This window comes from Leucopleurus acutus (genome assembly GCF_964270905.1).
Source record: "Leucopleurus acutus genome assembly, chromosome: 12".
Lineage (NCBI taxonomy): Eukaryota > Metazoa > Chordata > Mammalia > Artiodactyla > Delphinidae > Leucopleurus > Leucopleurus acutus.
Window position 1 is genome coordinate 85,905,451 of NC_139154.1, and position 23,133 is coordinate 85,928,583.

General features: G+C 35.9%; 1 protein-coding gene across 2 annotated transcripts in view; it reads right to left on the minus strand.

The window, feature by feature from the left end:
- Window positions 1–23,133, minus strand: part of PPP3R1 (protein phosphatase 3 regulatory subunit B, alpha) — a 60,439-nt gene that overhangs the window by 15,504 nt on the left and 21,802 nt on the right. For both annotated transcript variants that reach the window (XM_082852015.1, XM_082852016.1), the window contains exon 2: window positions 11,936–11,975. In XM_082852015.1, coding sequence (XP_082708141.1) covers window positions 11,936–11,975 — 40 coding nt within the window. The remainder of the gene's footprint in view (window positions 1–11,935; window positions 11,976–23,133) is intronic.

The following is a 23,133-nucleotide window of genomic DNA, read 5'->3' on the forward strand; positions in this document are numbered from 1 at the left end:
TTGAGCATCTTTTTCATGTGATTATTGGCAGCTGATATATCTTCATTTAAGTGACTTCAAATATTTTACCCTTTTGAAAGGTGGGCTGTCTTTAAAAAGTTGTCTGATTCTCTCTTTATACTGATTAGTGCAAGTCCTTTGTCAGGTGTAGGCATTTCAAGTATCTTCTCCCAGCTTATAAGCTGCCTTTAAGGAGCAAAAACCTTCAATTTTGATGAAACCCATTTTTTTCTTTTATGATTCATGTTTTACAAATAAACTAAAAATCCTTGCCTATGGTGGTCGTGAAGATTTTCTCTGATGTTTTCTTCTAGAAGTTCCATAGTTGTGGCTTTTATGTTTAAATTTTTGACCCATGTTTTTTGTACATAAGTAAAGGTAAACTTTTATTCCAGTTATTTTGTTCAAAAGGCTCCCCTTACACTGGTACCTTTGATGTTTTTTGTCAAAAATCAGTTAACTGTATAAAGTAACATGTTGTACACCTTAAATTTACACAATGTTACATGTCAAATATCCAATTAAAAAATATTTTTTTAATCAGTCAATGGACTGCCCTGGTGGCGCAGTGGTTAAGAATCCACCTGCCAATGCAGGCGACATGGGTTCAAGCCCTGGTCCAGGAAGATCCCACATGCTGTGGAGCAACTAAGTCCATGCGCCATAGCTACTGAGCCTGCGCTCTAGAGCCCGTGTGCCACAGCTACTGAAGCACGCATGCCTAGAGCCCGTGCTCCACAACAAGAGAAGCCACCGCCATGAGAAGCCTGTGCACTGCAACGAAGAGTAGCCCCCACTCACAACAAAGACCCAACACAGCCAAAAATAAATAAATAATTAATTAAAGAAAAAATGTTTTTATCGAGTGTAGCTGAATAAAAGACTAGAGTTATTTAAAAAAAAAATCAATCGAACACACACACATGGGTTTATACCCTCTACTCTGTTCTACTGATTTATTTATCTTATGCCAATACCACAGTTTTATGTTTTAGTCTTTAAATCAGGGAACACTGTCCTCACACTTCGTTGTTCTTTTTCAAAATTGTGCCAGCTCTTCTAAGACCTGGGTTTTCCCATATAGAATTAACAATTATTTGGTAATTTTTATTAAAACCCTGCTGAAAATGATTGGGATTGTCTTGAATCTACAGATCAATCTGAGTAGAACTGATACCTTAACAGTATCAAAGTCTTCCAATCTATGAATATGGTACCTCCCTCCATTTACTTAGGTCTTTTTAAGTTTCTCTCAGTGATGTTTCATAGTTCAGTGTATAGATCTTACATATATTTGGTTAAATTTACACTTGAATATCCCAATGTTTTTATTCTATTATAAATGGTATTTTTGTCAATTTCATTTTTTTTTCAATTGTTCACTGCTGTTATAGAGAGATTCCACTGCTTTTTGTATATTGCCCTTGTATCCTACAATCTTGCTAATAAGTTCACTTCTTATTTCTAGGAACAGGATTTACTACATACACAACCATGTCATCTGAGAATAAAGACAGCTTTACTCCTTCCTTTCCAATCTGAACGTATTACGTTTCTTCTACTGGACTTAATGTACTGGCTAGAACTTCTAGTACAGTTTTGACTACTATTGGTCAGAGTGAAAAACTACTTTTTTCCCCATGGAAAGCATTCAGTCTTTCATCATTAAATAAGTATGATGTTAGCTATAGGTTTTTGGTAGGTGCCCTTTATCAGGTTGGTATAGTTCCCTTCTGTTCCTAATTTGCCAAAACTATTAATCATGAGTGGCTACTGAACTCTGTCAAACAAATGCTTTGCTACAACTATTAAGAAGATGTTTTTTCTCTTCTATTACATCAATATAGTGAATTACATTAATTGGTATTTCTAGATAAAATCGTACTCCTGGGATAAACTCCACTTGACCATGCTTTACTGTCCTTTTTACATATTGTTGGATTTGACTTACAAATATTTAAGGATTTTTACACATATGTTCATGGTGAATACTGGTCTACAGTTTTCTATAATGTCTTCGGTACTGCTATTGGTATAACGCTAGCTTCTATTTTCTTAAGGATTCTTTATTTTTTTCCATTAAATGTTTGCTAGAATTTACCAGTAAAACCATCTGGGCCCTGGAGTTTTCTTTGTGGGAAAGAATTCAATTTTATTAATAGATATAATGCTATTAAGATTTTCTATTTCCTTTTGTGTCAGTTTTAGGAACAGGCATACCTTGAAGATATCGCAGGTTTGGTTCTAGACCACTGCAAAATAGCAAGTCACATGAATTTTTTGGTTTCCCAATGCGTATAAAAGTTATGTTTACACTATACTGTAGTCTATTACATATGCAACAGCATTCTCTAAAAAAAAAAATGTACATACCTTAATTTAAAGGTAAATTAAATTATGCTAAGTTTAATTAATAAATTATGCTAAAAATGCTAACCACCATCTGAGCCTTCAGCAAGTTGTAACAGAAACATCAAAGGGGCTTCCCTGGTGGCGCAGTGGTTGAGAGTCCACCTGCCGATGCAGGGGACACAGGTTCGTGCCCCAGTCCAGGAAGATCCCACATGCCATGGAGCGGATGGGCCTGTGAGCCATGGCCACTGAGCCTGCGCATCCGGAGCCTGTGCTCCGCAACGGGAGAGGCCTCAACAGTGAGAGGCCCGCGTACCGCAAAAAAAAAAAAAAAAAAAAAAAGAAACATCAAAGATCACTGATCACAGATCACCATAACAAATATGATAACAATAGTGAAAAAGTTTGAAATATCGCGAGAATTACCAAAATGTGACAAACAGACGCAAAGTGAGCAAGTGCTGCTGGAACAATGGTATCAATACACTTGCTTTATACAGGGTTGCCACAGACCTCCAGTTTGTTTAAAAATTTTTAAAAAGCCAAAAAACAGTATCTGTGAAGCACGATAAAGTGAAGTACAATGAAAAGAGGGCTGCCTGTATTCGTTTTTTCAAGGAATTTGTCTTGTTTCATCCAACGTGTAGAACTTATTAGAATAAAACTGTTTATAAAATTCCCTAGTTATTCTTTTAACATCTGTAGGTATGTAAGTGATGTCAGTTGTTTCGTTACTAATATTGTTAACTGTGTTTTCTTTCTTTCTTCTAGAATGCTTCTTCAAAATGTGAATGCTATGTACCACTAACTTCCTCCTACCTTAGGTAAAAGATACAGTCAAAAATGATTCACCACCTCAAAACTCACAAAGGCAAATGAATACTGTCCAAAGATGTCACAAAAGAAGCTACACACTTAATCCTAAAAATACATTCTTAGAATTGTCTTCAAAGCTCACTGAGTTTCGGGAGAAAATCTGTAATAGAAAAGCCATGTAATGTAAAAAGTTGGAAGAAACCTTGGAGATGAAAAACTCCAGATGAGGATAAAGACCCAGAGAGTTAAGTAAGTTGCTCAGTCTGTAAAGCTTGATGGCAAAAGCTGGGCGACGGGATTTCTTGAAATACTTTCCAATCTAATTTCTTTCCTTGTTAGTTACATCAGAAGAGTTAACATAGAAGGTTAGGCTAAGAGATACTAAACACTGTTGTTCCTCAACCTGCACTCTTGGGCCAAGTATGGAGAAAAGGGAATAATAAGAATATTTCCACTTCAGGTAGATAAAAATCAAACAACATATTTTTAAGATGTTCTCCTACTGGTTTTCCTGCTGAAGGTGTTTGTATTACTGTTGTTCTTCTCTTTTTGGTTTATTTACATTGTGGTTCAAATGAGAATATGCAATAAGCATATATTTATAAGATCATAAAAGCACATCTTGAAGTTTTCTCACTAAGTTATTAATAACCCTGGCTTGAAAGTCACACACTTTTTTTCTTTTAACCTAAGTATACTGTGTAGGTCAGTAACATATCTTAATCAAAAGATACGGCTCTCAAAGAGTTCCACTGTTTTTGTACGTCAAATCCAACCCTAACCCATTATATCATATTCTCCAAGCTTTTCTTTTGTCTTTTCCTATGATATGCTGCAGTTAAACATATTAGTTGCACTTTTCTTTAGCTTTGTTATCAGTCCCCACCACCAACTCCCCCCAAAATATGGTATTTTCACAAAAGCATGCATATTCAAGAGTCTTCTTTTACTTTCAGCCCCATTTAGTCAAAAGACTTATTTATGGCTGCTAGAGAGCTCAATCTGGTTTATCGCCAAGAATGTAATACTGCATCCCCAGTCTCTGCTTTTTTCCCTTGCTGCCTTGCCTTTTACCTTAACATTAAGAAATTCCAGCATACAATTTATATAATGACTTTTACTTTCTTCTTGATGACATCTTCCACAGACAATTCTGGCTTCTTGCTCTAATTTGAACCACCTGCTTTCCCGGTCCCTGGCATAGTTGTTATCCTGGGATCTTCACTGGTGTCTTAAGAGATTTAGTTTCTTGGATCTTGTTTCATCTTTTTTCTCTAACTGCTCCTTCATTTTTCTGGGTACATATTCAAGAACGTACGAAAGGTAAATTTCCCAAGTCCTTACATTTCTGGAAATGTCTTTAATTTGGCCTCTCACCTGAGTAATCATTTGGTTGCTATCAAATTCTAGATTTAGGAACTCAGAACAAACTTTGAATTAACTGCCCTATTGCTTTCTAATATCTATTGCTGCTGCTAAGAAATCCAATGCCAGTAGACTCTTATTCTTTTTGAGGCCAACCTTTTCCCTGTCTAGCAGCTCTTAGGATTTTCTTTTTGCTCTTGGACTTTTAGAACTACAAAAGAGGTTGACACCAAATGGAGATCTTTTTTCATCTAAACTTCCCGAGTATCAGAATGCTCTTTCAATCAGAAAATACGATTTTTTAGGTGAAGAAAATTTTCTCCTACTATTTCACTGATTATTTTTGCTTTTATTTCATGTAATATAACTTTTGAGATGTCTTTTAGACAGATGCTATTACATTCTGTATTTGTGCTCCAAGTTCCTCTTTTCTTGCGTATTTTTCCATCTCTTTTGCTCTAACATTCTGAGGGAGATCCAAGAATTTATACTTTTGCTAAATGGCTAGCTAGGCTTTCTTAAACCAGCTAAAGTAACTGTCTTCTACATACCAGCTACAAAATTACTCACTTTTGTGGTAGACTATGAAATTACTACATGCCACAGACTTCACTGCTGAAACTACCAATTTGTTAAGTGCTACCATGATGCCAAAATTTGACAGTATGGATAAAGAAAACAGAGCTAGCACTTCACTTTTCTTAAGACTACTCATCTAAAAACCTGAAATTTTTAGAATACAGTAAACAATCCAGGCATTGTTTTTTAAAAAGGTACTGTGATGGCAAAACAAGGTAGCAACTTCAAGACTAGGCGTTCAAGTTCGTGCACTATACTTCATTACTCAGCAATAAAGCTTTACTGAAAGAAAACAGAATATAAGTAATTCTTAGAGTTCAGGATCACTAATTACTAAGTAAATGATAAATCATGGCTGGTAGATTAAGCAGCATGAATTATTTGATACATTTATGAAGATTTAAACCTAAAGTAACAAGTGTACAAGTCAATTTCAAAGTTAGTGACATAAAATTTTTATGGATATTAAAAGTTTCCTCCAAAGATTTCTGAGATGATAAATAAAGATTTGGGAGTAAACCAGAAATTACTCTTTAGAACACACATCACTGAAAAATTAAAGTGAACTGGAGGGCAGGAGGCGCTGGCGGGACGTGGGCCTGCAAAACCATGAGCGAAGCGGGTTCGGGCCCTCGACAGTGGGCGCGAGTGTCCCGCCTGCTCTCCTTTAGCGCAACCCATCGGCTTCACAGGAGGCAATTATGAAGCCCCTTGATCATAAGAAGCTGGATCTGGATGTGCCATATTTTGTAGATGTCGTAAGACGACAGAAAATGTAGCTGTTTATATCTGGGAAGACCTTCAGAAATTTCTTCCTGCAGGAGTTCTCCATAAAGTAAAAGTATATGAGGGCTTCCCTGGTGGCGCAGGGGTTGAGAGTCCGCCTGCCGATGCAGGGGACACGGGTTCGTGCCCCGGTCCGGGAAGATCCCACTTGCCGCGGAGCGGCTGGGCCCGTGAGCCATGGCCGCTGAGCCTGTGCGTCCGGAGCCTGTGGTCCGCAACGGGAGAGGCCACAACAATGAGAGGCCCGCGTACAGGAAAAAAAAAAAGCATATGAAACTGACAATAATATTGTAGTCTATAAAGGAGAATAACTCTTAGAGGTTAGTACTATAGAATGATTTAATTTCTTTCCATATTTGAAGAATATCTTTATCCCCTTGGACAATTAAGAAGTCATCACATAATTGTGACATCTCCGAATTGTGTTCTGGAGCACTTGATTTACTGGAATCATTGTGAGTAAGACCTGTTTTAAACTCAAATCTATCTTAAAACCAAATTGTAATGTATTCTGAGTATCATTTAAAGAGTGTTTCACCTATAGATTAAAATCATTTCGGCAACAAAAGAAAAAAATTAAAGTGAGTTAAGCTGGTACATATAAGAAAGAAAACATAAAAGAATGCAGAAAAAAATAAATGTAAAATATTTAAAGCAAACTCAAAAAAAAAAGAATGCAGAAATGAAGGAGGAAATCAAATTAACTTTAGATTAATCTTTTCTGTGAAAAAGTTTTCTGTTTTCAAAACAAAGAAAAACCCTAGTCTAAGTAAAGAATATGAACATGTAAACCTCGCTGAGAAAACGGACTGTGAGCAGAAATTAACAGCACAAATTGAAGTCAATATCTCTATGTTTTCAAGTCACTTGTAAGTATTTAAACCAGAAACAAAACTGATTGAATGAGACTGTTTACTCAAAATGAGAGCAGTGTCCTAATGGCTAAAGGTGTCTTCAAGGTTTCTACAGACAGTTCATTATGCAAAGGGAAACGTTCCTTCAGAGGCTGCCAAGCTCCTCTTGGTTCACCTTCTAACGAAAGAAAATTGAGAAAGCTCTTCAGATAAAAGACTGTTTTAGTCTTTCATCTACATTCAATCTACAAAATAGTCCCTCTGTTCACCAACTTTATCAAAATTATTCAGAATTATACTGGTTTTATCAACAGTAAAAAAATATTAGTTGAATCTGACTTTCCACTCATACTTCCTCCCGTGCTCCAATCTAGCCCTCTGCTGAACTATCTAACCTATATCTTGCACCCAGCCACTTTTCCAAATTATCATGCCAAGTTACAACCACAGTCTCAACTTTGAGCAAATCACCCCAACAGAGTATACATTTCCTACTCCAGACAGGCTAGCCAACAGACAGAAACAAAGTCACAATGGCCTAAAATAATTTAACTCAACAAAAAGCAAACACTCAATTAAGAGACAAAAAAAAATCAGAGAATACCTAACTATGTCTTAGACAAGTCCAGTTTTGCCTAAAATCGTTCATGTAGACAAACATAACATTAAACTTGTAAGAGTTACTATAAGAGAGGCTGTACAGTATTGTGATTAAAAATATAACTCTAGAGCACGACTGCTTGAGATTAAATCATGGTTTTGTTACTCTACCTGCTGCTGTGTGATCTCAGGCCAGTTATTGATGCCTGTTTTCTCATCTATACAATGGGGAAAGTAACAATACCTCTTTCATGAGGCTACTGTGAGGATTAAGAAGGTAAATAAATGTATGTGAAATGCTTAGAACAGTGCCTGGCATGTGTTAATGCCATGTAAGTACTTGTTATTATTTATGAAAACAAGTGGGGTGATTGGTAACTACTGGGTTTTTCTAAAGATACAGCCTTTAAAATTATCCAACTAGCTGTCTCTACAGTCCAGCTCTGAGCTCTTACTAGCTTATTCAGTCAACAGATACTTACTCAGTATCTGCTCTATGCCAGGCATCGCACTTCCACTTCCACTGTCAATACCTCAAATCTTTTACGGGTGAAAATGAGCTCAACCGCCTCTTATTATTAAGGCTTGCTGTACTGCATGCCATACTTAACTATAATTAAATAACTACTTCTCCTTGATATTACTCTTAGTTATTTCCCGCCTTTTTCCACTCATTAAAAAAAAAAAAACAACTTTATAAAGGAAACTTTCAAACACGTACAAAGGTTGAGAGACTCATAAAATGAATCCCACATATCTATCACCCAGTTTCAACCACTGACACGTTAGAATCTTATTTATACACCCACTTCAATTATTTTAGAGCAAATCCCAGACGTACCATGTCCTTATAACTGTTCAGTATTTATCATCTATCTCTAAGGTATTCTTTTAAACCACAATATTATTACAACTAAAACATTAATTATTAATAATTAATTCCTTGATATTAAATAATCAGTGCTCAAATTTTCCCAAATAGCACACATGATTTTACAGGTCTTTCCACTCCATCAGATTTAGCAATTAGGCAATGTGTCAATAAAATGAAGGTGACCATGGGAATTCCCTGGTGGTCCAGTAGTGAGGACTCTGTGTTCTCACTGCCAAGGGCCCAGGTTCGATCCCTGGTCAGCAAACTAAGATCCCACAAGTCACACGGTGTGGCCCCCCCAAAAAATAAATAAATAAAACAAAATAAATAAATACAAGGAAGGTGACCTTAATAACAACAGTGTCAGCAAAGTAGTAGGAGATGAAAGCCAGATTTGAGCAGGCAGAAATAAGGAAATGGAGATCACTGTATATGCTCATGCAAAGCTCAAATATGAGAAAGAAAGGAGAAGAACGGGGAGGCACGTGCAGGATCAGGATCAAAGGGGAGTTGATTATGTTTGTAACATGAAGAAAAATGAAGAAGCGGAGACACAGGTAAAAACAAAGAGAAACTAAAAACATAAGGTCCTAGAGATGAGAGGGGATGAGATCAAAAGCACAAGTGCCAAGGCTGACCTTGAATAAGAGAGGTATAACCTAAACTCTGACATCGAAAGGAAGGAGTTATTAAGCATGAGTACGAAAATGGGAAAACTTCCGTGTGTGGCAGGCAGGGGGTGGTGGGGTGAGGAGGTAATGAGGTTAACACTTAAAAATGTTCTCGGTTTTCTTAAGCATTCGGAGATGAAAATCACTGATTAAAAGTAGGGTACTGGAAAGAATTATGCAGGGGGTTTAGATAAAATATTGAAGATCTGGATGGAATTTAAGGAAACTGAAAGGGACAAATGACCAGACAGGTGAAAGAATTAATCAGCATTCAAATCTTATGTAGATTTCAAAAAACAATTTCAAACATCACCCCTTCCATGAAGCGTTTCTTAATTTTCTTAACCAAAGGTAATTTTCCCTCCTTGGAACCTTTGCTTTTATTGCTCATAATGGTTTGTTCCCACTGTAAAAATTGATGCATTTCTTCTCTTTATCCCAGTAGCTAGACTGTAAGCATTCTGTGGGTACTTATCTGTGTGTCACAGGGTTAAAAACAGTACTTTACAGCATACAATTTAGAATCTTACTACCGTTTTAAAAAAGAGCATAATTTAAATACTAAAAGGACATATGAGACAGTAACTACTAAGGTGAGAGGACTACTGAAGGCCTCACAGAGAACACAGACCTGAGCTAGGTCTGGAAAGGAAGAGAAAGCACAACTTGAACAGGGGAAGTGTAAAAAGTAAAGTGCCTCAAGGATTGGTTTTAACATTTTATACATGGTAACAGCTGTTTACAGATAACACTAAGCTCTCCCATTAATAAAGAAGTTTTGCAAATGAGCAAAACAAGACTTACTACAATGTGTGGGTGGGGAAAAAAGTGGTGGTTTTAATGTGAATAAGTTCAAATTCATCCAAATCATGTATAAAATATATTCTAGTAAACCAATTAGAAAATAGAGGAAAACTACATTTTTACTGGATGACAGAAGAATTCAGACAGATTCATATCTAGTTGAACAATCACTGACAAGTACAGATCTTTAGTGACAAGGCTCAAATTTCATCAAAGCACAGATGAAGTCCTAAGAAAAAAGACTTACTAAGTTCTAAAGATAAAACGGAAAGAGATAGCTTTTAACAGTGTATGAAATCTATTTCAAATACTTACTATTTAAAAAAACTTGGCTTTCACCATCCTGGATGTAGCGAGGGGAGCATCCATCTTGCCTTTTGCCCTGGTACATTTTTCTTTGCAATCAGGTAAATGACCCTCAGTCCCAGATCTTAAAGGAGTGCAGAAGGTAAGAACCTGGGACATCTTGCCCCCTTAGGACCTCTGTTCCCTGACCAAGAAACAAAAACTAACCTCCTAGTACCTCATACTTTTCAGAGCTGTACTCCCAACAGCCTACCCCAACTCTATTTGCAGCCTGAATCCTAGCTAATTACAGGCTTCTACACCTCCTTCTTGCCCACTAGCAACAGGAGGAAAACACCACAGGCTCAAGCTGAACAGTAAGTGGCAAGGCACAATTCTGAGCAGAACTCTTTCAATTCTAAAGAAACTATACAACTGACATGTCAATTATGGCACAGACAAGAATTATAGATCTAGATAACACTCGGAGCACTAGTCTGTAAGTACTCTACCTTGACCACATTTTCAGAGGTCAAACAAAAACAGCCATAGACAATGTGAGCAAATGGGCATGGCTGTGTTCCAATAAAACTTTATTAAAAAAACTGTAGGTAAGGCAGTAGTTTACCAACCTCTGGTCTAGAGAGTCATAATTAGATTTGGTTTTGGTCAGTTCTAACAATACACTGGATACAACATTTTATCTTCATGTTTAAAACAGAAATACACACCTACATATGATCAAAATTATATAAGAAATTCATAAAGGAAAGCCTGGGAGGAAACAGTAAAATAAAATGTAAATAGTAGTACGGATGGCCAAACTATGGGTCATTGGTCATGGAGTATCACCATAAAAAAAAAGTTTAAGAAACTGTAGAAATTACAAAATGGAAAATAAAATGGATTAATAAACAAGTAATTTAAGCTTATGGTAACTGTTCTAAAGAAAATAAACAGGGTACTGCCCATGTTAGAGAGAATCTGAAGAGAGCATAGAAAGAGAAAACATCTCCAAAGAGGGGACATTTTATAGGAGACATTTATGCTGAGATCTGAAAGACGATGAAGTTGCTCAAGAAAAGAGCTGATGGAAGAGCATTTATCCAGAGCTCATAAACAAGCAAAGGTGTTGATGAGAATGAAAGAAACTGACAAGTGTTCTGGGAAAATAAAGGAGACTAATGAAACAATGAGCAATGGGGAAATGGTTTTAATAAGACAAAAAAGAAGAGACATCTCATTGCAAAGTAAGATGTCTCCAAACAAGGCAGGACCAGCTTCATCAAACAGGGATGGCAGAAAGGGCAAGGAAGGTTCAGAAGACTTTGGGAATTCTGGGACCTCAGGACGGTATCTAAACTTACCAGCGTCCCCATTCCAATTCTCATGACCTCCCTCTTCCTCAATCATTGTACTTTCACACAAGAGACCTTTTGATTTTTATTTAAGCTCCCTGGTCCTCTGATCCTTGAATCAAGACTTTCTAAGATTGTCATTTTCTTTCTTTATGTTCTCCAGTATAGTCAGAACAGCCAGCCCACCCACACTTCTTATACTCCTCCTCCCCAGAAATGTCTTGTACGATAGCTCCTTAGTCTCTCAGTTTTGCCTTCAATAAGCACTTCATTTTACATAACCACAAGTTAAGTAAGTTAACTGTTTACTTGCAGCTTTGTTAATCTGAAAAACTTCAGTTGGGTTAAGCCACTGAGATTTGAGGGTCGGATTGTAATTACAACATAGTGCAGACACTAATAATAAAGAGGTCTATAAAAAAATCTTTCCCTATTCTGGTAACTCAGAAACGCTCTAAGTCAAATTCACTGCCATTTAAAATGGTTAAGGGCTAACTTCGCCATATAAATTTATAGAGGCGTAAGATTTACATACATACATATATAGAATGTGAAAATAAAAGAAGTTCTTGATAAGAATATTTGACTTACAGTGTGAGCACATTTCCAAAGGATAACTTGCCTCATTTCCCTGGAGGAAAAAAAAAAAAAATTAGTCATAAAATTGGCACAAATGTCTTTAAAAGATTGAACTTAAATATTCTGAGTCACAAAACATCGGGAAATAAGCCATAAACGAAATGTGTCTAGATCTATAAATATTTTTGATGAAAAAATTATACAGTATGATAGAAAGAGCTCTTGCATTAAACAGGCCTGAGTTGTGGCCCTGTCACTTAAGATTTATGCAAAGATTTGATTAAAATTTATTTTAAATATTTTTAACACCCTAAACATACTGTATATCAAATTTTAACACACTACAGACTGTCAGTGCACTAAGCTGTCTTGCTGGATGAACTCATTTTTGGGTAGAGCTCAGAATAAAGCTTCTCCTGCCATTTGTATTTAATTGAAGAGTTTACTGAGACTGCAAAGCTGTTAAGAAAATAAAAATCCTTTTATACCTGCATTGAAACAGAATGTTCTGTACGCTATGCAACAAAAATAAGAAAAATATTAATAGGAAGGTAGGTCCAATGTAAGACAGCCAGCCACTTGAACTCCAAATTTTTCTTTTCATGAGAAGTCTTATCTCATGGATAAACTCTAATATAATTCACCTGAACTCCTAATTTACAAAAAGTTTACTTAAAAGTGCTCTAGAAAAACTACAGACCTGACCCAATGCCTACATTTAAAATTCTTGATGACTGGGTCCAGGGAGGTCAAGTAAGCTGGTGAAAGATCACACCATTTGATTAGCAATGGAACCAGAAGTAGTTCTAAATCTAAAACTGTAAAAATTCCAAGTATAACAGACTCACACAAAGTAAAAATCATGAAGAAAATCTTTTTAAAAGTCTACAGAATTTAAAGTAATACAAATTGAATTTTTAAAGTTCAACAATAGATTGAGTATACCATGCATCCTATATCCCATCTATCTAATCTTGACCCTGTCTAGCAGCAAGTGTACAATGGGATTAACATTTAAATATTGATATTTGAATATACCTATGTATCCTAAGAAGTTATTGAGTGCCGCCTGAAATAAGAAGTACCATTTTAGTGTGGCTGGCTAGCTTTTAAACTCTTAAAAGTATCTCTTATTCTGAGTAAACTTAAGGTCTGAGAAAAGTTTATCAGTAAATTAGCATCTTTAATTCCTATCTTGCTGACAATAATTAGTCTTTTCCTTGAAAATTACAGCAGATAATTTAACTGGTTAATCTAGTTTTAGGTCACTTTAAACATCAAATATATATTAAAACAGAGACAGGAGTAGCAAAATGACATTATTAATTAGCAGAGATGGAGTTCTACTTATTTTGCACCTTACTTAATTGACCTTAAGATTCTTACCATGATTCCTATCTTTTACTGTCTCACATATTCTTTCATGTCTAAATTTTTTAAATACCCTTTAAAAAATATTATTCCAGGGCTTCCCTGGTGGCTGCCTGGTTGAGAGTCCGCCTGCTGATGCAGGGGACAAGGGTTCGAGCCCCGATCCGGGAAGATCCCACGTGCCCCGGAGCGGCTGGGCCCGTGAGCCATGGCCGCTGGGCCTGCGCGTCCGGAGCCTGTGCTCCGCAACGGGAGAGGCCACAACAGTGAGAGGCCCGCGTACCGCAAAAAAAAAAAAAAAAAAAAAATTAATCATAAAAATACTCAATCCAAAGAAAGGCAGATAAATAGGAAGGATCAAAAATCAAACGAGGAAAAAAATACAAAGTAACTAGCAAGATGGTAGATTTAAATCCAAGCATTTTGAGAATTATATTAATTACGTTCAACGTAAATGGTCTAATAACTCCAATTCAAAGAAGATACAACTATATACTATCTAAACGAAGTCTACTTTACAGATAGGCTGAAACTAAAAAGACAGGAGGAGATATACCACACAAGTAATAATCAAAAGAAAGATACAGTGGCTAAGAATACTGGACAATGTAGAATTCAGAACAAGGAATATTACCAGGGATAAAGAGGACTATTTCATAACCTTAAAAGAGTCAATTCATTAGGAAGATGTAACAATCCTAAATATATTGTGATATATAATGAGAAATATCCTATCTAGCACAAGAGCTCCTTAGAATGTCTCAAGTGTGGAGAGCTATAAAGATTTCTTTTGTTATGTTAATGAGGTGACTATAGGAAAGGACTAAAGGTAGGGGTTGGTGGCCAGGAGAACCAATCATGTGATTAGAGGTTGGACCTTCCAGTCCCACCTTCCAATCTCTAGGGAAGAGAGATAGGCTGGGGGTTAAACCATTCGCCAATGATTTAAGCTGGGCTGGAGACTGAGCTCAATCACCACTGATAGTGATTTAATCAATCATGCCTATCTAATGAAGCCTCCAGAAAAACCAAAAGGATGGGTTGGAGAGCTTCTTGGTTGGGGGGCATGTGGAGATGCAGGGAGACTGGAGCACCTGGAGAGGGCGTGGAAGCTCCACACCCCTTCCCATGCACCTTGCCCTAGACATCTCTTCCATCTGGTTGTTCCTGAGTTACATCCTTTTATAGTATGTCAGTGATCTAGGCAGTAAAATGTTTCTCTGAGTTCTGAGTGGCACTAGCAAATTACTCAAACTCAAGGTGGGGGTTGTTGGAACCTCCAATCTATAACCGGTTGGTCAGAACTTCAGGTAACAACCTGGGCTTGCAATTCGCATCTAAAGGAGCGGGGGAGGGGGCAGTCTTGTAGGACTGAGCCCTCAACCTGCGGAAGCTGATGCTATCTCTAGATAGTGTCAGAATTGAGTTGAATTGCAGGACACCCAGCTGCTATCTGAGAATTCTGTGGATGTGTAGGGAAAAATACATTGTAACTGGGTCCCAGAACCCTTTCATATATAGTTATCCCTCAGTATCTACAGGGAATGGGTTCCAGGACCCTGGCGGATACCCAAATCCATGCATTCACTTGGATCATGTAGTATCGATGCTACAGTATTTATTGAAAAAAATCCCTGTATTAGTGGACTCACACAGTTCAAACATCTGTTGCTCAAGGGCCAACTGTATATACTTAATAACAGGGCTTCAAAATTAAATGTGTCAAATACAGAGAACTGAAAGTTAAACAGACAGTCATATTTGGAGATTTTAACATTTCTCTCACAGTAAATAACAGAAAATAAGTAGACCAAAGGAAAAAATAAGTTGTGGAAGATCAGAACAACACACTATCAACCAAGATGTCCTAAAACAACAAAATATTCTTTTCTACTGCACATGAACATTCACGAAGACAGACATTATTCTGAGCCTAAAAAAAAGTCTCAATAAACTTTAAAGGTTTGAAACCATACAGAATATATGTTTTCATTACAATGGAATTAAGCAAGAGAGGTATTTAGAAACATCCAAATATTTGAAAATGAACAACACAATTCTAAATAACCCATGAGTCACAGAAGAAATGATGAGAGAAATCAGAAAATATTCTGAACAGAGTAAAAACGGAAGCTATCAGAATTTAAAGGATGCAGGTTAAGCAGTCTTTTGAGGAAAACGCTATTACAAGGGAAGTCCAAAACACAGTGATCTGTTCCCACCTAAAAAAGCTAGAAAAAGAATAAATTAAACCCAAGGCAAGGGGAAAAAGAGAAAAAAAGCAGAAATTAATGAACTAGAAAATGGACAAACGGAAAGAAAAATCAGTAAAACCAAAACTCATTTTTTGGAAAAGGTCAGTAACTAACACCCCAGGCAAATCACTAGAGATTTTACAGACATTAAAAGAAAAATAAATGGATATTCAAAAAAAGTATGAAAATAAATTTTATAACTTAGATGAAATGGACAAGTTTCTTGAAAAATAAAATCTACCAAAACTGACTCAAGAAAAAAATAAAGTTGAACAGCTCTATTGCTATTAAAATAAACTGAACTGGAGTTAAAAAGAACACACAAAACCTTCTTAACAAAGAAAACTAAAGACTTTGATGGCTTCACTGGTCAATTCTATCATATATTCAAAGTCTGAAAAACATATCAATCCTATACAAATTCATTCAGAAAGCAGAAGGGGAAGGAATAGTTCTAACTCATTTTATGAGGCCAGCTTACCCTGACAGCAAAATCAGACAATGACATTACAAAAAAGAAAACTCTACTCCAATATTTCTTCATGACCATGGATGGAAAAATCCTTAACAATATTTGATGAAATTAAATCCAGAAAAACATTTTAAAGAATAAAAATCATGACCAACTGAGGATTATCCCAGTAATGCAAGGTTGGTTTAATATTCAAAATTAACATGGTTCATTATACTAACAGAATAAAAAATGCCATACCTATGGTCATCTCAACAGATAGAATAAAAGCATCTGACAAATTTAAATACCCCTTCGCAACAAAACAAGAACAACTCAGTAAACTAAGAATCTTCCTCAGTCTATAAAGGCTATCTACAAAAAGCCTACAGCTAACATCATACTTAATATCGTGAAGGAATGCCTTCTCCCCAAGATCAGGAACAACATAAAGTTATCTGCACCAGTGCAATAAGGCAAGACAAAAGAAATAAAAGACATACAGATTGGAAAGAGGGAGTTAAACTGCCTTTACTTGCAAATGACATCATTGTACATGTAGACAAATCCTAGACAAACTACAAAAAAGCTATCAGAACTAATAAATGAATGAAACAAGGTCACAGGATACAAGGTCAATATATAAAATCGAATGTACTTCTACATTCTGCAAGCAATGAAAAATGAAATTAGGATCCCGTTCACTTAGAAAATCATCAAAAATACAAAATATTTAGTAAAATATGTGCAAGGATTGTACAATGAAGACCATGAAACATAACTGAGAGAAATTCAAGATGATCTAAAAAAACAGAAAGCTATATCATGTGCATAGATCAGAAGACTCATTAAGATGGCAATTCTTCCCATACTGATTAACAGATAAAAAACAATCCCAATTAAAATCCCAGTAAAATATTTTATAGAAGTCAATACACTGATTCTAAAATTCTAAAATTCTAAAATGCAAAGGATATAAACAGCAAACAATCTGAAAAAGAACAATGTTGAAGGACTTAAAACTTGAAGAATTATTATAAATCTGAAGTCATCAACAGAGTAACAGTGGTATAAGAGTAGACATAAAGTTCAATGGAGCAGAATAAAATGAAAAAAAAAATACATAAACACCCAGAGTCAAGTGATATCTAACAAAGATGTCCAGGTTAATTCAGTGAGGGAAAACCTCTGCAACAAGTGATGCTAAAACAAATGGATAGCAGTATACAAAAGAAAAAAAAAGAAAAAACCCCCCAAATATCTGAAGAGATATTTTACAACAAAAGATATATACATAACAAATAAGCACATGAAAAGATGTTTCACACCATTAGATATTAGAGAAATGAAAATTTAAACTACAATGCGATACCACTACATGTGCAACTAGTGTGTGTTTGTGTGTGGCTAAAATTTAAAAACAGAGATACCAAGTGTTACTGAAAACGTAGAACAAATGGTTGTGTGCTGCGCAGAATCCCAGGATGTCCTGAAATTTCCAGCCTCTGGTATATAAACATCTCCCAGTTATTCAAACACTAATCTAGGTACCCTGCAAAGTGATTTTGTATATGTAATTAAGGTTCCAAAACAATTGATCTTAGGATAAGATTATTCAGGTTGATCTGTTCTAGTCATAAGAGCCTTTTAAAAAGAGAGAGGGGAAGTCAGAGATTCAAAGCCAAAGAATTCAACACCAGGGAGATGGAGTGAGTCTCTAGAGCTGAGAGTGGCCTCCAGCTGACAGTGAGCAAGGAAACAAAGATCTCAATCCTACAACGGCAAAGAACTGAATTCTGCCAATAACGTAAATAAGCTTGGAAACAGAACCTTCCTCAAAACCCCCAGATAAGAACTCAGTCTGGATTTCAGCCCTGTGATCCCTGAAGACCCCATGCTAAACTTCTGACCTACAGAACTATGAAACAATAAATAGGTGCTGTTTTAAGCTACTAGGTTTTTGGTAATTTGTTACTCAGCAATAGAAAACTACCACCCAGACATACAGTACATGTAGCTAAAAGGAACATGTTGACATATCAAGTGTCAACTAAAAATGAAACTCTTATACATTGCTGGTGGGAACTAAAATGAAAACATGGCCACACAAAGATTTGTACTCATATGTCCATAGAAGCTTTATTGTTAATAGCCTAAACAAGACACAACCTAAATGTCCATCAGCTGTCAAATAGATAATACTGTGGTGTATCCAAACAATGGAGTGCTACTCACTAATGAATAGACAAAGACTACTGATACACATAATATAGATAATTCTCAAAAGTTATGTTAAAAGAACGCAGATACAAAAGGTTACATGCAGCATGATTCCATTTATAAATCCTAGAAAAGGCAAACTATAGTTACTGAAAGATCAGGGGTTGCCACGGATCGCAGGGTGAATGCAATGGGGTACCAAGTAACATCTGAGGGTAACAGAAATGTTCCACATCTTGATTGTGGTGATGCTTAAAAAACCATATACATTTATCAGGACACATTAACTGTACACATGAAATTGGTAAACTTTATTATATGGCAAGTTATACCTCAATAAAGCTGATTTTTAAAACTTAATAAGGAGTCCCAGGTATAATGGAATTGTTTCAGAACACATAAATTTAAGTCTCTAGTTAAGATAAAAATCTTATCACTTCTTAAAAAATAATAATATACTTTCCAGTCATGCTATTATTCCAAAACCATATGGGATCTTTAGTTTCATAAGACACATATGCATTTCAAGATAACAAATTATATATTTTTCAGATTATCTTGTAGTATCATGAGGAACCAGAAACTATTTATTAGTAATCTTGACCCTTATAATTTTTTTCATCCGTTATTTAGTCCCTTTCTCAGATTATAAAGTCCAGGATGGCAACAATCTCTTATTATCTTTTTATATCCCTAGCCAGATTTAACATTATCCTAAATTTACTGAAGGAAGAATTTTACAGGTGCATGTAAAAATCTACATAGCCTTAAGGAACTTGGTTTAAGTGGAATTTTAAGCATCAATGTGTTGAACAGTGAGCCTGTCACTTTGAGGAAAATAACTGACACATGAAACATGAAATATAGAAAACCTCAGCAAAGAAATAAAAGATATAAAAAAGAACCAAATAGCAATTTTAGAACTGAAAAACAATAATTGATACAGTAACGCAGTAAGTAAACTCAACAGAATAGAGCTGACAGAGGAAACAGTCAGTAAACTGGCAGATGGAGGAAAACAAATTACCCAGTCTGAACAACAGAAAGAAAAAAGACTGAAAAAAATAATCTACAGAGCCTCAGGGAACTGTGCGACTATAAAAGAGATTTAACGCTTGTCTTCTACTTCTGAGAATAAAGAATATCTGTTTTAGAAGTTACTAAGACGGTCTGATTTTATCCTAGAAAAAAACTGATTTGTGGTAAATTGGCAAACTTTGTCTTTCAGCAAATAAAGACATTTGGATTGATTCTAACTTTTTCCTCAAGTCCATATTATTCAGCATTTTAAAAATAAATTTATTATGCTTATCAATTTTGGTATACAAAAAATCAGTAAGAATATGAAAATATGTTCTAAAGAAATTTTCTGGCAAAGAAATGAAAAAAATATTTTTGGATCTTTTTATCTCATTTTGTTTAGAGTTTCTTTGATCTTAAAGTGTCAAGATGTGAGAAAACCAAAATAAATTTTATAGATGCATACTGTAAAGTTTAGAATATTTTCAAAGGGCATGCTGTCAGAATATTTAGACATTCATCTTTATCTAGCAGACTTTAAGAAGTGACAGCATTGTCTTATTTGGTTATAGACTCTCCTTGTGAAGTATAAATATTATTTCAGTAATAAGAGTAACTGCTTGCTTATCTGAAGTGCATATAAATGCTTAAAAGATAAAAGTGAGCATCAAGGAAAGTAAAAATCTAAAGTTTTTTAATAACTGAAATTTTAAGAATTTGATTCTCCCAATACACCATTAAGGATAAGGTAGGTTTTTATAAATGTTCCTTATCTGAGTTAGTTCCCCCTAAGTATCTTTTTCCTAAATGTTTTTTTTTCAAATTATGAATGGGTTCTGAATTTTATCAAATACTTTTTCTTCATCAACTGATATGATCATGTAATTTTTCTTCTTTAGCATGTTAATATGGTGTATTAGTTGATTTTCAAATAGTGAAGCAGCCCTGCTCCATCCCTGCCTGCAATGAGCCATAAATTCTATTTGCTTATATTTTGTTAAGAACTTTTGCATCTACATTGATATAGTAATACTGACCTACAGTTTTCTTCTTGGGATTTTTTTTTTTTTTTTTGTATCAAGGCAATAGGGCTAAACTACCTAATTCATATTGGGTGAGATGTGGTGGTCTGTATTTTCCAAGAAACTGGTCCATACATCAAAGTTGTCAAATTTATGTTTGTAGGGCTTCCCTGGTGGTGCAGTGGTTGAGAGTCCGCCTGCCGATGCAGGGGACATGGGTTCGTGTCCTGGTCCGGGAAGATCCCACATGCAGCGGAGCGGCTAAGCCCGTGGAGCCATGGCCGCTGAGCCTGTGTGTCTGGAGCCTGTGCTCCGCAACGTGAGAGGCCCACGTACCGGAAAAAAAAAAAAAATTTAAAATTTATGTTTGTAGAGTTGTTCATAGTATTCCCTTTATTATCTTTTTCATATCTGCAGGGTCTATGGTGATACCTTTCTCTTTTTTAAAAATTTATTTGGCTGCATTGGGTCTTCATTGCTGCGCACAGGCTTTCCCTAGCTGCGGCAAGCAGGGGCTACTCTTCACTGCGGTGCACGGGCTTCTCATGGTGGTGGCTTCTCTAGTTGCAGAGCACAGGGTCTAGGCACACAGGCTTCAGTAGTTGTGGCTCGCGGGCTCTAGAGCACAGGCTCAGTAGTTGTGAAGCACAGGCTTAGTGCTCCGCGGCATGTGGGATCTTCCCGGCCCAGGGCTCAAACCCATGTCACCTGCACTGGCAGGCGGAATCTTAACCACTGCGCCACCAGGGAAGCCCAATACCTTCTATTTCATTCCTGATACTGATAACTTGGTTTTTTCTTTAATTTCTCTCAGTCTTGCTAAAAGTTTGTCAATTTATTGATCTTTTTGAAGAACCAGCTCTTTCATTGATTTCCTTTACTGTTCTTCTGTTTTCAATTTCACTTTTCTTTATTCCCTTTCTTTGGGTAGATTTTTCTTTCTTTTTGGTTCTTGAGATAGAAGCCCTCTTTCTTCCTCTCTCAGGAATCCAATGAGACAACTGTTAAATCTTTTTTATAGTCCCACAGTTCCCTGAGGCTCTGTAGATTATTTTTATCAGTCTGTTTTCTTTCTGCTGTTCAGACTGGGTAATTTCTTTTCCTCTATCTGCCAGTTTACTGATTCTTTCCTCTGTCTGTTGAGTTTACACACTGCATCAGTTTACACACTGCATCACTGTATCAATTATTGTTTTTCAGTTCTAAATTGCCATTTGGTTGTTCTTTATATCTTCTATTTCTTTGCTGAGGTCCTCTATATTTCATGTTTCATGTGTCAGTTATTTTCCTTGAAATGACAGCCTCACTATTCATTTTTGAGAACGTGTCTGTCAAATACTCAAGTGTGAATGACCAGATTTTGTCAGTTGTTTAAGCAATTTTGGTGTTCTATGAAAAAGATAGCTACTTCAGCTTAAAAATCACATAAGTGCTTGTTCTCCCTTAAAACAACCACCATAAATTACATACGCAGAAGTGATGATTTATACATATCATTTCGTCATACAGGGTATTAAAGATACATGTAGTGGTTAGATTTGATAAAATTAATACTTTTTACTGCTTTACCAAGGATATTGTGAAACTGGTATTTTTTAAAACTGCAATTGCATGGCAGTGAATACAATGATTACTGGTACAGTACAGTGTCACTGTTCTGATTCATGCTAAGGTATCAGCAGTTTTACCAGCCAGTGCTTTTGCACCATCAGTGCAAATGTAAACAGAGTGGATTAAACAAATATTATTTTTGTGTTATAATGAAAACATTTTGACCTCATGGACCCCCTGAAAGAGCCTTGGGGACTTCCCGGGTATACATGGACCACTCTGAAAACTACTGATCCAATCCAAAGATCATATTTAAATTTTGCAAATTGAGAGTATTAGCATTTGAATAGAAATTCACCAGTGAAAAAGAAAGCAATCCAATACAGCAACAAAACCAGTAGACTATGGATCTATTTTCTATTTGTTCTAATACTTTATTATGGTTCCATAATAATATTCTATATTATTCTACAATACATATGTCCCAATAGCATTCTTTATAGAAAAAAGAAATCTTGGATCATGTATTGTATTCAATAGTCATGTCTCTCTTTAGCATACTTTTAAGTCGGAACAATTCTTCAGTCTGTTTATATCTTTCATGACTTCAACATTTATAAAGAATACTGGCCAGTTATTCTGTAGACTGTCCCTCAAAGGGTTTACCTAATGCTTCCTCAGGATTTGATTCAGATTATACCCCTCTGGTAAAATACCAAAAAGGTGGTAATGTGTTCTTCCCAGATATCAGGAAAAAAGATAATGTTGGTTTTTCTCATTACTGGTAATGTTAACTTTGATCACTTAGATAAGCTCTGCCAGATTTCTCCATTATAAAGTTGCATTTTCCTCTTTGTATTTAATACATCTTGTGGGAAGATATTTTTAGTCTATGTAAAGATCCAAGTTACTCCTCAAACTTTCATCCACTCATTTTAAACATCCACTGATGATTCTTGTCTGAATCAATTATATTATAATGGCTGCTGGGATAGCCAGCCTCTAAGATGATTCCCACCTCCTGATACTCACAGCCTTGTATAATTCTCTTCCCTTGTGTAACTTGCCTTTAACCAATGGAGTATGACAATATCAAGGGGACATCAGTTTTGTGATTAGGTTACAAAAGACTGTGACTTCCTTCTTGCCAACAAGTCTTTCTATAACTTTCTCAGCTTGCACACTTTAATGAAGCTCACAGAGCAAGAAACGAAGGGTGATCTCCAGCCAACAGCCCACAAAGAACTGAACACTGCCAACAACCAATGAATGAGTGTGGAAGTAGATCCTTCCCTGTCAAGCATTCAGATGAGACCACAA